General features: G+C 40.3%; 1 protein-coding gene across 5 annotated transcripts in view; it reads right to left on the bottom strand.

Annotated features, from left to right (window-relative positions):
* Positions 1 to 17594, bottom strand: part of eps8l2 (EPS8 signaling adaptor L2) — a 43582-nt gene that overhangs the window by 24233 nt on the left and 1755 nt on the right. For 2 of the 5 annotated variants that reach the window (XM_013910029.1, XM_013910030.1), the window contains exons 1-15: positions 13413 to 13644; positions 9264 to 9328; positions 7589 to 7750; positions 7115 to 7264; positions 6173 to 6252; positions 5964 to 6073; positions 5798 to 5868; positions 5558 to 5684; positions 4514 to 4602; positions 4347 to 4421; positions 3460 to 3608; positions 2274 to 2442; positions 2150 to 2184; positions 1943 to 2048; positions 1588 to 1710 (exon numbers count right to left, since the gene is read on the bottom strand). In XM_013910029.1, coding sequence (XP_013765483.1) covers positions 1588 to 1710; positions 1943 to 2048; positions 2150 to 2184; positions 2274 to 2442; positions 3460 to 3608; positions 4347 to 4421; positions 4514 to 4602; positions 5558 to 5684; positions 5798 to 5868; positions 5964 to 6073; positions 6173 to 6252; positions 7115 to 7264; positions 7589 to 7750; positions 9264 to 9328; positions 13413 to 13506 — 1605 coding nt within the window. In that variant the 5' untranslated portion in view covers positions 13507 to 13644. Of the gene's footprint in view, positions 1 to 1587; positions 1711 to 1942; positions 2049 to 2149; positions 2185 to 2273; positions 2443 to 3459; positions 3609 to 4346; positions 4422 to 4513; positions 4603 to 5557; positions 5685 to 5797; positions 5869 to 5963; positions 6074 to 6172; positions 6253 to 7114; positions 7265 to 7588; positions 7751 to 9263; positions 9329 to 13412; positions 13645 to 13897; positions 13949 to 14986; positions 15006 to 17594 lie in introns of those variants that run through there. The other 3 variants (XM_005730094.1, XM_005730093.2, XM_013910032.1) reach the window with 3 other exon arrangements.

Here is a 17594-nt window from a genome sequence, read left to right as displayed (position 1 = left end):
TTATTTATAATTTTAATAAATGACAAATTAAAAAGGCATGAACATTTTTTTTGTATCGAAAAAATATCGAACCGTGACACCAAAGTATCGAACCGAACCGAACCGTGAATTTTGTGTATCGTTGCACCCCTACTATCTATCTATCTATCTATCTAGTATACTTTGCATAAAAACAGATAGAGAAGAATTTTGGTAGAACTGTCCTTCAAGGATCTACTTTTTACTTTCTTACTCTGAGTACATTTCAGAGCCTGTATTTTTTACTTTAACTTGAATAAAGAAGTTGATTTAGTACTTCAACTTTTACCAGAATATTTTTAACACAAGTATCTGTTCTTCTACTTAAGTACAAAAAGTCTGTACTTTTGCCTCCTCTGGTCTATGAAGTGAAGATAAGATTACAGCTAAAGTGACATGGCTCTGTACAGTGTAAACAAAGGTGAAGAAAAAAATGAAAAGTATTATTTGTCCTGTGGCTGCACTGAATTCTTTTATTATTGTTACTAAAAAAAAAACCCCACTAAAAAACACATTCTTTTTACAGACACATGAAAACATTTTCCTTCCTTTTTTTTTCCAAAGCAAAAAATGGAAACAAAACAATGGACCATTTTTTTAGGTATCTTAACCAAGGGTTGAGAACGGAAAAGAAAGGAAAAGAAAAGATCAAATTCCATGCAGCAGAAGCACTTATATGATCTTATTTTATTACACACATTGTTTTTCCTTGGCAAAGTCTGGCACTGACCAAAATGCAGCCTGACTGCTGAGAGCTCAGTCAGAAACCCTCATGCTGCAAGCAGAGCTGAGAAACAGGCTGCTGAGGCATGTGAGAAGTCACTCAGTGTGGCTATATTAAATTACACACTAGTTTAGACACAGAAGAATATCAAACAAAATAACATCTAAACAGCTAAGATGCATGGGATTTAAAGGATAAAATAAAACCCAGATGTAGCCCATCCAGCTCATGATACTTCACAAATCACAGGTAAATCGTAAGTAATGCATGAAGTACAGAAAGAAAGTTACAAGTTTTGTTACAACAAACTAATTAAAATTCACTGAGAAGTCAATAGAGTCACATCCAGGACAAATTAATTACTAAAACCTGACCAGCGTTTTAGGAATAGCAGAGATTCTTATGAAAATAGAAACAACCCCTGTGACCTTGAACTTGAGTATAGTTTGGTTAAAGACCCATCAGGTGATCACTGTGTTTCACTGCATTCTGAGTAATACTCTAGCAGGAATTGTGGCGGGACGGATTCATGCCTCATCGTTGCCATTGCATGAGCTCATCGGCTCTTGGGCACGATGAACTAACAAGTCACTTTTGTTTCATGACATGAGATGCCATTGGTAACAGCTATGTTTTTCACAAATTACTATCAATCTAATCTAATCTGTTATCGTGAATGCTTTATAGCAGTCAGATGGACTTCAGAACTGTGGTGTCATGACTAGGAAGGATCTTAAACTTTGGGTAAACAATAAAGTCTAAACAGTCAAAAGTGTGTGTTTTATTCGTTTTCAAATAGAACCAAAAAAGAGTTTTAAAAATGCAGACGGGCGGGTGTTGGTCACCTGGTAGGAGTAGGGGACCTCTGGCTCTTCTATTGTCACAACATCCAGGATGTTATATGGGACATAGCCGGCTTGCCCGCTGCGGTTCCGTAGTTTCCACCACTGTTTTTCATCCTCTAACACCTGCAAAAGACAGTTCACGCATTACTCCACTGTACTGCAAATGGTGACAGACGCTTGACCTGTGCACAGCTGAAATTGGTTTGCTACCATTTGTGTTTTAGCACCATATGACGGGTTTACAGGTAACACACTCCCATTCAGCAGATAAAATGTCCAAGTTAATGAGTAAAACTATCAAATTGGTTGAAATTACAAACGTCAAATGAAGGACAAAAGAATATGTCATTACAACCTCGAGGACTTCATCCTGCAGCACTGACAGCTCGTTGGCATTCCGCGCGACAAAGCTGTAGCGAATTTTGGCATATTTGGGGGCCTGAGGGATCCCATTGTAGGACCTGTGGAGACACATGGTGTCAAAGTTTTATATTTTGTGATATCGCATGTAGAAAAACACCAAAAAATAAATAAAAATTATGTGGAGGACCTCATTACTTACCCATTTAAGGGGCTTGAGGGATGAGGCCTGTAATACTGAAAAAGAACCAAAAATAAATAAACAAATTTACAGATACCGGCATTTATTTTTTCCACAGGTAGGGAACATTTAATAAAAGCCTTACATCCTCAGGTTTGTGTTTACTGTAAGTTGGGCTTGAGGGGGAAGCTAGGGGGGCAGAGGGTCCTTCCGTTTCCCACGGGGATGTCAAGAAAAGCTCCGCCGGCGGCTCCCAGCCGTTTCGAAACTTTGGGTAATAAGGAGGAGCGCACTGATCCCTCGGCCACTCGGCTCTGCAGGAAGACGAGTGAAGGGATGGTCAAAAAAATTGCACTTGAGCTACTCTACTGTGGAGACAGAGCTAGCAGTACCAGTGCAGATGCTGAACTGGTCATTGCTGTTCATGGGGAAACTGCCATAATGTTCAGGGGGTGCTAAACTTCTTCATCCATCCAAATCTATGAAATCAGATCTCACTGCACAATGAAAAATGATCATAATTTGCTCAAATTTTTTTTTAAATTTTCAAGGTGTTTTGCGTCCTACAAATGCTAATTAAGACAGGGGATATATCATTAGAAGAAAATGCTTACAGTATGTTGAAGGTAACCGTAACACTGTAGATTTATAAATATATTATAAATATATTTATTCTTAATTTTAAACATATATATTTTTTTGATGTTCTATTGAAAAAGCTGACTGTAAATATGAAAACTGACAGCATTACTCGCATAATTTTAACTAGCTTACTATGACATCTTGTAATGATTAGACATTAGGTCTATCGTACATGAACCTCTTAACTATTTTACAAACAAACAAATACAAATTCCTTGCAGTTCTGCATGCTTCTGCAATTGAGGCAAATATGTAAGTACCTGCACCTGTTACTGTATGTCATGCTTGTGCCATGAAACACATTTGACACTGGGACAGATAATTTAGGATTACATTTACTATATTTAGATTTAGAATTAGGACACAATAACACATGCATGCATGACATAAGCCAGCTTTGGCTTCATTTAGTTTCAGTCTCTGTAGATTAGTTCAACTTTTAATTGTCATACCGGTATATCAAATTAAACACCGCTGCTAGAGTAAAACATCCTAAAACAACACTTTGCAGCCCTGTTTAGCTTTGTGGCTTCTTTAATTGCAACTGTAAAACGTAGTTCAGCATTTTACGCAGGACCACATGGTCACCCCGACCCCCCGCAGGGCAAGATTGCGACAAAAGAGATCCATGTCACAAGCACTGAATCATAACCAGAGTGTTTGTATCCATGACAACACCGCAAATATACCTGGGTCTGGTCCAACCTTCCCCAAGCAGTTCAAAGATGGTCATTTCTTTTGGTGTGAGGTGTCCCCGCAGGAAGTCAACAGCATCTTTACACAGGTGAGGAGACACGATTGAGCGCGGCAGGTCAGGACCTCCACAGCTCTGCAGCACCTGTAGATGCACCAAGTGTTTACAGCTGGCATAGCATTCACCATACAGAAGCATTACGGTGTATTACCTGTAAAGGTATCACTTAGAGCTCTTTTTACATTTTTTTAAACAGTTATGCAAACTTGGTATTTGAGTGTTGAATTCAGCATGTAAACGTTTACCATTTTCACTTTACTGCACAAGTAAAAGTATTTAAAGAGGAAAAAAATCATTTTAAATTGTCCGAAATATTGAACTGCTCGGAATATTTTGAGTTTCCGTATTTTGACACCATCCTTGGAGGACAACTAGCGGTCAAGGAGGCGTACTGTATGAGGTGTTTTCTTTTTCTCAGCTGCATAAAACCAATGTGTTCAAAGATTACTGCGCCATATAAACAGAGTCTGGTTTTGCGCTTCCATCCAGCAGTATCGAAGGTGTGGCAGAAGACTGTGGTTTAGAAAACCAACATTATGTAAGTGCAGCTGCACCTGTAGTATAGCTGAAAACCACGTTGCTCCAGTCTGGTGAGAGTTTAGTGGGTGTGTTACAAAGCTAAAATGCCTGATGGCAAAAGTGCTGAACTGCTCTCATCTGTGAACTGAAAGAGGCCTAATGCGTTCCCATCAGATATGCCTGTGGGCTGAGCTCAGTCAATGCTAAGGCATCAAATGACAAAACTAACAGTAACATGCATGCATAGAGTATATTGTTGACTTTTGGGATAATCCACTTATGTGAGATCAGAAAAACTCTTACCAGCTCCAGAGGGCCAAAGAGGAAGTGAACCAGCTCAGATGCACTTGGGTTCTGTATGTGTTTCTTCAGTTTGGCCTGCAGGGAGCGCAGTGACAGACACACAGCAATGAGGCGTTGAAGAGACAACAGCTGATGAATGAGGGAGGCTAGGTGCTTTGATATCTCACCAAGAGGTTGAAGGCCAGTTTCAGTTTCTGCAGGCTATCAATGAACTCTGCTTCAGAGGGGGGCTTGGCTCGCAGGGTCAGCACGCCCTCTGCAAACAACCAATGCAACAATGACCACACACAGACTCCAGAGTTACCCGCCGGCCACACAGACACAATACAGATGGGACACAGTTTTCACTTTCTGGCCAGAGGTCAAAGTCATAAAAACCTGAATGCTCATCTAGTCAGAAGCTTATGGCTTTCGTTTCCAGTGAAATAAAAGACAGTGACACAGAAATGGTAGTTAGCAGATAGCCTCAATCAGCTTTATAGATACAGGTCACCTTTGGCCAGAGAGTACGAGAGAACGTGGTGCAGCAGTGTTTCTCAACCTGAGCTCAATAGCTCACAGTTATGAGAGGTTCAGAATGACATTTGACTGATAATTCTTTCCCAGATTAAGTGACAGTAGATAAGACACTGACCTCAAAGTTGAGAAACAAATTCTCAAAACGGAGAATTCGTCACTTCCAGCACACTTGACCACACATCGTTATTACCAGACGATGTGGATAAACTCACACATGTGCGTTTGTCTCCTGACCCCACACAAGGACAGTGTCGCATGTAATATGCACGTTACGCTTAACTGCAGACGCGTGTTGACATAAAACATCACATCAGCGCCAGCGTTGGGCAGTAAAACATTACTCAGCAACATTTACAGTAATATTATTGCTTTGTGCAACAATCACAGGAGGCGACTGCTTTGACGTCACACACTACCGCCTCCAAGAGAGATCAAACAGAATATCGGTTTGTTTTGGTTTGCCGTCATTTTAAAGTGGAAGAATGCAATAATATTACTCCAGTTATAAGAGTTGCATAATGAGAATCGTATTACTTAAAAGAAGCCCAAAGTGGCCACTACTACAACGCATACATCAGTGGATGAGAGTCCTTGGCCACAGGACACAAAGAGACACAAACATGGCGACGTGAGCAATATGAACATATTGTCACTGTGTTTGTGCCACCAGATGAGAAGAAAGGGAGACAGACCTGCTGGTCCTTTCTTCTTATTCTTCTTACTCTTGTTGCGCTGGTTGAGCTGAGCAAAGGCCTCTGCTGCCTTCTGCAGCCGTGCCACAAAGATCTCAATGTCATCCAGGGCACAGTTAAGGATTTGCTGAGGGGGGCAAATGCTCAGGTTTAGGCTTTGAAGAATGTAGCTACATGAGACGTGAAAGGAGCAGCGTAGCATATTAGCAGGTGTCCCTGTGGATAAAGAAAGGCACTCACCACATCCTTCTCAATGCGCTGGGCCAGCTTTTCATGTGACTCTGAGTCACTTTGCCTGAAAGCTCGTCTGTCTACAAAGACAAAAAGAGACAAAAATGAATCAAATTGACCACTGAACAAAACATTTAGAATAAAAAGCGAGCCGTGGATGCGTGTCAAATCTCACCCTGTGTGTCCACGGCTGCCACTCGTCCCCTTGCGGCAGGTGGTGGGCCCTTAGGGGCCGACGGGGGGAGGATAGTCTCTCTGTGACGCTTCATTTTTTCCTGGTTCACCCTTAACGGGAAGACATGATGACAAGTTAGCTCGCAGCTAGTTACCTTCTTGAATGTGTCTTTGACTGCATGAGTTTACATATATTAGCACTAATCTCACTTCAGAGTCTGAGGCCTCATATTCTTCCCGTGCTTGACGTCTCCAATGGCACTGTCAATGTCTGCATGAACCATCTCAGCCTGAAGAAAGTGAGGGAGAGACACAAGTTAACATTAATATTAAAATATTTCCATTTAGTAGGTTCACTCTGAGCCATACCAAAAAAAAGAGAAAAAAAAGTTTTTTCAGTGAGAGTGTGAAAAAGGTTAAACAACAAGACAAATATAAACTTATTTGACCAACTCACGTGGTTTAAAGTTTTACAGTACACTGAATTCACCTCTCTAAAGCATGTTAACACCTGCAAACTTTAATTCTCAAATCTGAAATATATCCAGATGTAAAGACGTGAAAGCTGCTGGCTCTAGACATTTTTAACAACACTATATCTGGTTTGTGTTGTTGGTTATGGTGATTTCTGTTTTTTCTCAAACACAATCCTCATGTGATAAAGCAAAGGTCACTCTAGTAAATCTTTATGACCCAGCGCTTTCTTGTCTAGTCTTAGCCAGGGCTAAAAGATCCAGCATTCTAATAAACCCATTTTTGACATTTAAACCAACAAAGAAGTCATTTTTCCCCCTTAAATGGCCTGAAATAACAGGAAGTTAATCAAATAAGGTAACACAGAAATACTGCCTTTACTCCAACATGGAACATTGGCCCTTATATTCAAAATCAATCCCCAAAGCCTCATTCGGAGCCAGGAAACAACACTGACTAGTGGTGATTCTGAACTACACAGACATAATGTTATTACAGTGAGTTAACAGAGTTCCAGCTTCCTCCATACAAATATACTGGCTGCAAAGGCAATAGTGCTGAAATCTGACCTGTAGTGCTCTGGTATCAGCAGCTAGATTTTCTTAATGATATAAAACACAAAGCCATCCATCATGCAAAGACAATGTAATAATGTGGCGTATTCAAACAAAAACTCACGTCCACTTCGTCGCAGTGGAAAAAGTGGATGTCGGGTTTGTACTGGTCCTTGTCCTGACACACGAGCAGCACCACGGAGGGGTAACGGGTCTGATTCAGCACCGTCTGACACATGTGGATGGTTGGAAGAGGGAAGTTCTCCAACTCTTCCTGTAGCAGAACAACAGAAAGATAAGAAAGAGGTGGAAATAGGGAAAGAGCGAGACACCAACTGAGTACAAAATAATCAGACACATAGCCTTCTAAATGACTTGTACGAGAGAAAAGGCATAATTACAGGACTCTATTGTAGCATTGCAACTGAAAACAAAGTATATACAGTACAGCAAGTCTGACTGTGTTCAGGACTAACACAATGCAACAAGATTATTAATGTTGTTCATCTCCCTTGCCTGTCATTATTGGAACACAGAAATGTCAGTATTTCATGTTGAAATAATGTTCTGAGGTGTAAACAGATGCTTGGAGCCGTACCTGCGTATCACAATCCAAAAGTCTGACTGACTTGTCTGTGACCTGGAGGAGCATCTCCTGGGTCCAGATTTTGTCTTTTGAGTCCAGAAGAATCAGTTTCTTGATTGCATCATCCACTGTGGCGATGGACTCTGTCTTGTCCATAACAAATGTGGAAAGATGCTGCAGAGAAAACAGTTGTTGGTGACTTAGTGTGTTAGTGGAAGTCAACTAAAAACAGCACCTGCACTTGAAGCTGTGCTCAAGAAAGTGCTTAGTCATAATTTGCAATATACTTGATGTACTTTTCAAATATAAGGAAGGAAGCTTGTGACATTTGGGATATGCTTACTTGCCAAGAGTTAGACCCTATATCAGATTACAGCTTTAGGACTGAAATAGAAAGAAACAAATAGAAAATTCTGCCTCGAAGCAGCTCAAAAGTTTCCTAATTAACACATTATATGTTATTTTTAATCTCTCATCAAAAAAAGAAGCATGTGCCAAGTATGCGTTTCTTGGCTGGGAGTAGCAGGCTGTTCACTGTTGACCGATGACACAATGACACACAATGACACACAATGACAAAACTCCTGGAAGTGCGGGGGGCAGCCAAGAAACAGTCTGGCACAACAGTGTTTATTTTTTTACACTTTTTTATGATTAAGTATAGCATAACTTGGTAATTAGTTAACCAGGGGAGCAACCTCCCTGTCTTCAGTCTTTAAGCTAACCTGCGGTGACTCCATAGAGAACACAGAGCCACAATCAATCTACTTATCTAACTCTCAGCAAGAAAACAAATAAAAATGTTCCCTCATTCCTTTAACTGTACTCTCTTGCTATATAAATGCTTCATTTAACTGACTTTTGTGTAGCTGGGTGAGTTTCTGTTTATCTGATCAAAACTGAACTACTGCCACTAAGTGGCTGCTGGCACCAAGATTGTTATCTTGTGTATCATTACTCACCCATGCGTGATAATGAGGGAGGCATTTAGAAGATATCCTATTAATGTGGACACAGGACATAGTTCAGAAACATGCCTGACCCAAAGCACGTCTCTGACTCAGTCGTTCCAACATTAGCTCATTACTGCTGCAATCAAAGGCCCGACTGTTTTATTATAACAAAGTTCCAGTAAGTGAAATGTAATCAGAAGATGAACCTATGTGTCAGCTTTTATCTCTGGGCAAAAGAACAATATGCCATAACCTTCATAGTGTCGTTATCTTGCTTTGCAAATGAGGTTACGTGACAAGCATTTTAAATCCATAAGTTAACAGCATTATATGAGATAATGTAAAAGATTTTTACAGATAAATGTCACAGTAACGCCCTGAATGATCAGGACACTGAATATTACGTCTTCGTTGCATGGAATGTAAACACAGACATCTCCAGTAACATACTACTACATTATACCGTAGTCTAAAAAAGTTTTAAAAACTGCTATAAAGGCAGAGCAATGACAAAAACACTGTGCATAAGAATACCGCGGTTTCATAAACACTTAAATTCATTTTACATTAATGACCTCTAAAATCCTTATGAGCGAAATAAGAAGTTAAAGTGTGTTAAAATAAGTGTAACACTGAATAAATGAATGAACACACACTGTGTGAGTCTACGCTTCTTTGCTTTAACTTTGAAATACAATGAGATATGAAAATCAATGAAATAATGATCATTTTACCTCAACGTGATACTGCGACGTCTCCTGCATGATAAAATTGGAGTTGGAGTATTTTTTCCTCTGCTCTGTTGATAAGAACAAAAAAATAAATTTACATTTCAGAAAGTAAAAACCTCCTCGGTGCTGCCTGCGATCCTGCTATATATATGTACACCTATATAAACAACATTGACCTCAACTCCACAGGTTGAACCTTTTAGCGGAGTGAACAGCTGAAAGGACGCATTGAAGCTGAGAACAGCAGGAGGGCAATAAGGAAGTGACAAAGACACGTAATATATGCTCCTTTTACTTTTTCCATGAGGTCAACTGCTAATCCCAATGTTAACTACACTGTTCAGATATATTGCACGCTTTCTAAAATAAAGTTTTCATCCTTATGATTTTCGACTATATTTTAAGATAAAGGAATAGATCTGCAGCTGCTTGCTGCCTGAGGGCAAGTAACACGAGATCAGAGCTATGTGAGAAATTCATCATTAAGTGTGAAATCAGAGGATACTTGAGTATTAATTCACTGTGCTCCATATTAAAATATTTTGGCCGAGCTGGGATTAAATCTTCGTCAGATCCAGCGCACCGTTCAGCGGCACAGATTTACTGGAGGGTCAAAGATCAGTGACAGCGTCACACTTCCTCATCTTTACCTTTCAGCTGGTTAAAAGCTGTAAAAATCAGACTGAAGTACAGTTTCCACACCTTAAAGTTCTGTAGTAGTGAGACGGCTGAAACGATTACCGCTACAACTGGAGAACTATTCCTGAAGGCTTAAACTTAAAGAAATAACAGCAAATTATAACTTAATAGCCTAAGACTTTTGCACACACTGCTGCAATAGGAACAACTGCATTCAATACAGTAAGGAAAAAGGTCACGTTCAGGCTTGTTTTAAGACACGCTTGATAAGCCTTTACAAATACTTGAAACTAAATCTAAACCCACCATTAATGCTTCCTTATTCACAAAACAGTCAAATTCTACAGTGCAGACACTGTAGAATTACAGATTACAGATTAGGAAGCTCTAGGTTTCATCTACACATCTGGCCCATTTGTCACAAAAAATTTTTCATACATAAAAATAAGTTCCAAGCAAAAACTATTTGAGACAATAAGCTCAGTAAAGCTCAATAAACACGATGAGAGCTGCAGATTAGGGTGCGTTACACGTTTTGAGAAAAATGTAATGATAAAAACATAAATCACAGCAGCTTAAAAAAAACAAAACAAAACCAAAAAACATTTAACCTTTTCAAAGCCTAGGTTCAACATGCAGTGATCCATATCAAATGTCCGATGCACAAAAACACTGAAACTCATGTCACCATTGTGTTAGCGTGATGCATGTTCTGCATGTGCTGCATGCACTGCGTGTGCTGTTGGCTCAAGGCTTTCTTTTTGAACAGGCTGATTACAAATGAGTGTGCCAGTGTGCTCATTGACCCATTTACCAGTTGAATAGTCTGCAGGTAACAATTACGGTTAAATGAGAGCATGGCTCTATCAACTCCATTGCTAGATATCAACTCGCTCTGTGTCCCCAGTCCCCTACCCAACAAAATCAACACGCTTATGTCATGCAGATTTTCTATTCGTACAGACATAGTTCTGTTCTTGTGCTTTACAGCAACACAAAGCCACTCTGTTTGCCTAGCACTTACCAAAATGTGCAATAATGCTTTAAATGACATTCTAATATTCGATATTCCAATTCATTGTGGTAATGAACATGCTTCTTAGAGTCCTACATGTTTGCCTGTGATGAAACAAGACCTCTAAAGGGGACAATTTTAGAGCCAGCGCAACCGCTGCCCAAACAATGCAAGCATTTCTCTTTCCTCTTCCAGCCATTTCCTCTCTGCTTGGCTCCTCACAGGTGAAACACAAGCGTCGGGTGTCGATCTGAAAGACGAGCTCCCCCCATGTCTTATTAATGACTGACATTTATGCCAGTCAATTCACAGTGCCACGGCAGCTTGCAATAACAGCCACTTAGCAGGCAGATGGGCAAATCCTCAGAGGTCTGAAGAGTCAATGACCAGTGACAAACATGGCTCCCTGGCAGATTATCAAACCAATACATGACCCAGGTCAATCGGACAATCCTATACTGGGAAACTATTAAACATATTTAATGGGATTCAATCCAAAACCAACAAAACTGGTGATTATCTGAGTAGCAGACAAAGAATTTTGAATCAGTTTGACTAATAATGAAAAATTGCATCATCACAATTATATATCTAGTCAATCACCAACACCTTGATGGCAAAACTTTGTGATTTCTTTCTAACTGTGCCACCGCCCTTTAGATACGAAAGTTTCCGGCTGCGTCAACAAAGACTTGACCATATGTTGCTAGCAAGGACCACATCAACACCTCTCACAGCCTGACACCACTAACCAAAAGAAGCAACACTAAATGCAGTGGATCAATCGCAGAGATTCAACTGAAATACAAAACAACACAGACATTCAAGAAAAGCAACAGAGCAGGAAAACATCAATTGGAACCTGTTGATTTAGTCCCACCCAAGTTTACCTGTCAGAGACATGATCTTAAACCCAAAACTTCCTGAGAAACTTATTATAGCTGCCAGGTGATTTTCAAGTACGCAGATGACGAGTCCTAAGTGGCGTCTTTCTGCTTTACCCCAAAGCTGCTGCTGCTGCTGCTGATAACAGATCAAGTGGGAGGACCTGTGCATCATTTGCATTCGTTTTTCTGCTGGACTGCACTGTGTGAATGGTAGGGTGGTTTGCATATGGGAGATTGTTATAATTTAACTAATGTACGTGTGTTTATTCAGCATAGTGTGAACAACCATCCTACACTGACCTACCAAATATCTAGCACTGTCATGGTTGGTGTTCAGTATTTTCCACTGTTGCCTCTTGGGGTTAAAAAGGATGGGCACGTGGCTGTCACCCTGCAGTGAGACGGTAGTGGTGACCATCTGCCAAACAACACAAGCTCATCACACGTACGGTGGGATACTTCACAAAGATTGCTAGAGTGGGAGTTTCCTGTGGATATTTGGATGATTTACGGCTCCGATATGTCACACAGACAACGAGGTGCACAGTCAGAAGTTTTGGGAACATCTTGCATCCCTACAATAGCGTCATCTGCCATTTCAGGCGATTCTAAATTTGGCCATGCAGGAAAGTGGGTTGTTCTGCTGTAGCTCGGCGTAGGTTTCTATCTGTGCCTACTATGTTGTGAAATAGTTCTTTATGTTGACAGTGTGGAAGGAGGTGTTGGCAGGAACCAGTGAGCTAATGTCTGAGGCAACGAGGGGAGGACCGGAGGCCTGAGTCCGCCTTTTCCTTTTCACTTTTCAATGTGCCCTTTATTCACCTGCAAGACATGGCCACCTCACCCTGTTCCAACCACACGTTAAAAACTGCCACACCCTGCAGTGTAAGCGAATTTCAGTGACACACACCCTAAGACAAGCATGCAACAGCTAAAATAAAAAGTCACTTCATGCCAGTACTGGATTACTGAGTTTAATAGCACTTACTACCGATTGGTAATGCAGCCCAACAATGCAAATGGGACACTAAAATAACAAGCATATCCCTGAATTCAAAGAATGTGACTAAGTGCAGATACACACACACTGGCATACATACAGTCCAGTGAGGACTACACCTGCAGCAACATGCCACAGAGTGAGTTTCCGGACACAGTCATTTGCAAAGCAAATGGAAAATTGTTGTGATTTGTGTTAGTAACAGGGCTAATCCACACAGATTGACTAGGAACAGTTTGGAAAGGTATCTAATTAAGAAAATACAGCTAAAGCTGTAAATCCTTAAAAATTGGTCACAAATCTATAGTTTCATTTTTAAGTAAACCAAGCAATGTGAAAAAAAAGTATAGAGCATTTGCTGGGATCTATTTTCAGTAACAGATTCTTGCAAGCAAGTAAGCAAATTCTCAATACTAAACATCTAATTCCCCGACACGTAAGAGTGTCCAAACTCTTCAATGACAAGCTGTAAACTGTAGCTAGTCTGCTGTGAGTCATGCCGCAGAAATAAGGGCATGTCGCAACAAAGTTCTGGAAACAAGCGAACAACAAAGTGATCTTTCAGGAACAAACAGCGCAACACCTCAACCTACTTCCATGAAGCCACTTACCATAGAGGGCCTTGGCGCTGAGCTTGCTGTCCGATCTGGCCACTCCACTGAAATGACAAGAAGAGGGTACAGGGTTACGCAGCATGCCCTTCATCTTCTGACCCGCACCTCACGATAGTTAAGTGTCACAAACCCTTTTGCATGCACAGAAAAAAATACGAGTGATATACAGAGAGGAGACTGGCCAGCACTGGATGAGATTAGCCTGAGATTCTGAGCATATGGATCAGGGAGAGGGAGAGAGGGAGAGTGGAAGAGGGAGGGGGGGGGGGTGTAGGGCACAGGGGAAGGCTGGAGCCAGAGACCCAGGCAAAACAAACAATTTTCAACAGAGCGGCTCTGTACCCAAAGTCCCTGACCCACACCACCTTCCACACACTGGGTTAGTGATTTTCTCTTGCCTGTGTGAGAGTAACCCAGCAGCATTAGCTAACACACTGAAAGGTAAACATCCAGAGGGGAAGCAGCAGGAATGTGACACTCACTTGGCTTGCTTCAGCGGAGATCCCTGGTGATTCATGATTTAAGGCATCTACCTGAATGAAGAAAATGACAGACAGAGTGAGAGAAGAGAAGGAGGAGAAGGGAAAACATTTTACCCTACAATAAGCATGTGTCATGTCTTAAAAACAGCTCAGACCTTTTTCCAAGCAGAGATTCCTCGCACTCCACTTTGAGGTCATTTATAATCCAAAGGGTAAAGGCTCATAAATCTATATAACTACATTATCAAGGTTGCAGATCCAGTATGCAAAGCGTACTCTGCTGCACACTCTGTTTTTTCACTGTAGAGAGCCAGGTGTTTGGCCTGTACTGCTAAGAGTCTGGGGGCTGATCTGGGACAATGGCAGGCAGCAGGCTGACGTACTCTGTGTAATTAGATCCAACATGTTGAAGACTATATCTGCATAGCTGCAATTAATTAACTCGGTTGGTTTTTGCATCCACATTGATAATTGTCAGAGTCCCGAAGGACGCAGCGTGTAACAGAGCACTGCATCTAAATCTGAGAGATCAGTGGGAGCAGAAAACGAGCGAAAACAACTGTCACACACCTTTCAGCCTGGAGACTTTAACCTGTCTATCAAGCCATTCACAACAAGGTTATATAATGTGAGCCACAACAAACACTGTGATTGAACCAGTGACTGTACAGGTGACTTTTTTTATAGTCACTGGCATGAACACGTTATCACTAGAGATTTTGCAAGGACTTATAAGGATTTCAGCTACATTGCAGATCATAAATAGATTAAACCTAAATGCCATTACAGTAATTTTTTTTATCAATGCATGAACCACTAATCACCGTGAGTTGAACGCAACACTGAATTCTCAGCTGGAGTGACTTTTAGACTCCAAATATCACTTTAAGCAGCCAGTTCAGTTTGTATCCTCAAACAGGGATGAGCGTTTAGAAGGAATTTCAACTTTTCTACAACGACACAAACTGTGGGAAACTGGCACTGAGATACTCGGAGGCATTGGGCGTGCTTCCCACAACAGGTATAAACATTCCAGTATCTTTCTTTTTTAAACAAACTGTTCTGACATTTCCTCGTGTCATGCCTTACCTCCTTCCTGAAGTCAAAACTGTTATGTCGTCCAAACAAGCACTACTCTACGCTACTTATCTACAACCTATAGCAGTTACATGTGTACGGGTGCGGTCTGAAAAGCTTATCTCGTTGGCCGATCATAAACTTAATCTCATTTACGGATAATCTCTTCAGATCTTTTGAAACAAAGAGGGGGCAATTCATAAAAGCAGTTTAGCCAACCACAGTCATACTTATTATAAGTTAAAATATGGTTATGTCCACGATGGGGCCACCTCCTCGCTGAAGATTACCACAACAAAGAGTCACATGAGCAAAGGGAAAAAAAGAAAAGAAAAGGCTATATTTACTTTAGTAAGCCTGCCCAAAAGATAGACTTCCTCTTTCCGCCCTTATCACTCTGGCCATCCTCCGTCAGTGCTATTGTTCACGGTTCTGGCCTGTTGCCAGGTTTCAGGATGGAGGTGAAGCCAAAGCAGTACAGGTAGGGTGTCAAGTGCTGTGAACTTGATGGCAAGAGGCCACCTGCTCACCTCCGCTTACTGACATTTATTGTGTGTATTGCTGAATAATGACAACCCTTTACTCAGAGGAAATTACACTGAATGACAGCAACAATTACGTACTAAACACGGAGCCCTCTGAGAGCAAAAACCTCCACCCAGGCAGATCACTCACTGAGCAGTATTTAACTTTAAGGAAATAGTAATGCATTTTACATTTGATTATTAATTTGGTTCTTTTAAACATACATTTCTATATACATCAATAAAAACAAGTGCCAAGTGCAGAATTTTGTTTTTTGCCTCACTGGAACTTATTTTAACACGCTTATTATTTTTGCGGCTAAGTACATTTCTTAGTCAATTTAGTAATAAATAGCAAGTTAAGAAAATTGAATTTAAAAAAAAATCTAATAATTCAGGAACATTGTACATGTATTCAAGCTGCTATGTATTGAATCAGTCATAACCTGTTACTGTAATGTACATAGCAAAGCCAAAATAAAACAAATGTTGACAATACAAACAAAAGCAGTAGAATTTCAAGTAGTTTTACATGACGTGTAAGGTGATACTTAGAAGCTCCTTATATCATTGTTGACCTTCAGAGGTCAGAGGTTAAATGTGAAGTTATATTTTAAATCTTCATACCCTACTTTGACAACACATTAAGAATAAATGTTTCTAAGGCTTTTTGCCAATTTTCAACCAACAAATCATTATGTTGACCTCAAAGACCTTGGTGGATCTAAGCCAAAACATAATGGATTGCTAACATGAGCCCACTCTACACCTCTACAAAGTTTTATTAAAATTAATTCAAAACATTTCAGGCTATTATGTTTACAGACAAAATGGCACGCACGCATGCAAATACAACCACAAACATAACCCCCTTGGCCGGGTTAATAAGAAGCAGAGGATGCTCGTGTTTTTTCTTTTAAATCTACTAATTTAAGAAGAAAAAAAAGAACAACAATATCAGGCTGGTTAAATTTCATATTTGAGAGAATTAGGTCCGATATCGAATTGCTTTCTTTGACAAAAAATTATCTGAGTGTGAGTCCCGACTCAGCAAAGCTCTGCCTTATAGTACAGTCTCATATTTTAGATTTGTGGTATAATTGTTTTTGGATTGAAAACTGTCTGTCAGCATGCTAACAAATACAAACCCACAAACTCACATAAAGGTTTAACACTGAAGGTTAATTCAAATCTATGTGCGTGCATATTTCAAAGTGGATTTTCTCCAGGAACGTGCATAATTATGAAAACCTCAATATTTCTTTGCTCATAGTACGCCACATACGGTTTGGACTAAATAAACAAAGGTTTCTTTAGTGCAGGATTTGCAGAAAAGGCAATAGCTACAATAAAATACAGAAATGTTCTACAAGAGGCTATTTCAGTTGCAGTAGGCAGAAATTTAAAAAGACAAAGTAAAGGTCTGCTGGCCTTCACTCTCTGCTCTAAGCCTGGCATATCCACACGCATGAAATCTCTCGGGGTTCTCACACCCCAGGAGACTGCAGCTCCTTAAGTTACTTTAAACGACAGCTCTAAAACAAACAACATATAAAAAGCATTCCAGCTCCAAGCAACACTGCAAACGCCCCACAACACACCTGAAGCTGCACAAATGAGTCACAGCCTCATTATTGTGACATAATCAGCACATGCTCATTAGCTGCCTCTTGTATAAGGAACACTTGTTTTGAAGACTGATGTCAAATGAGTCCGACTACAACAGATGCGCTTATTTTAAAAACATCAACGCTGCAAAGTTAGAAAACCAACAGCTTATATAGTAAGTGCTGCATCAATGATCTCTTATAAGTGCCATTACATTGACCCATGGTCTTGAAAAACAATCTCATTAGTGATAACAGTTCCTTGCTTTTTTGTAACTCGCTCACACTGTTATGATAGCTGGAAGTAACTTTTATAAAGACTGTGACTCTCATATTAGTAGCTATTACTTCTCTTTTGGTGATTAATGTGCAGCATATTAGGAGGTTACTCCTACACCCATTAATCTGGAATTAAACCATGATCCTTTGACAATCGAGTTAAATGCTGCAATCAAAACGGTTGGTGAAATCAGATGTAAACTAGGGCAG

The sequence above is a fragment of the Pundamilia nyererei genome, unplaced genomic scaffold, assembly GCF_000239375.1.
Source record: "Pundamilia nyererei isolate P.nyererei 1_Seehausen unplaced genomic scaffold, PunNye1.0 scaffold00035, whole genome shotgun sequence".
Classification (NCBI taxonomy): domain Eukaryota; kingdom Metazoa; phylum Chordata; class Actinopteri; order Cichliformes; family Cichlidae; genus Pundamilia; species Pundamilia nyererei.
This window is presented reverse-complemented; position numbering and strand designations above follow the sequence as displayed.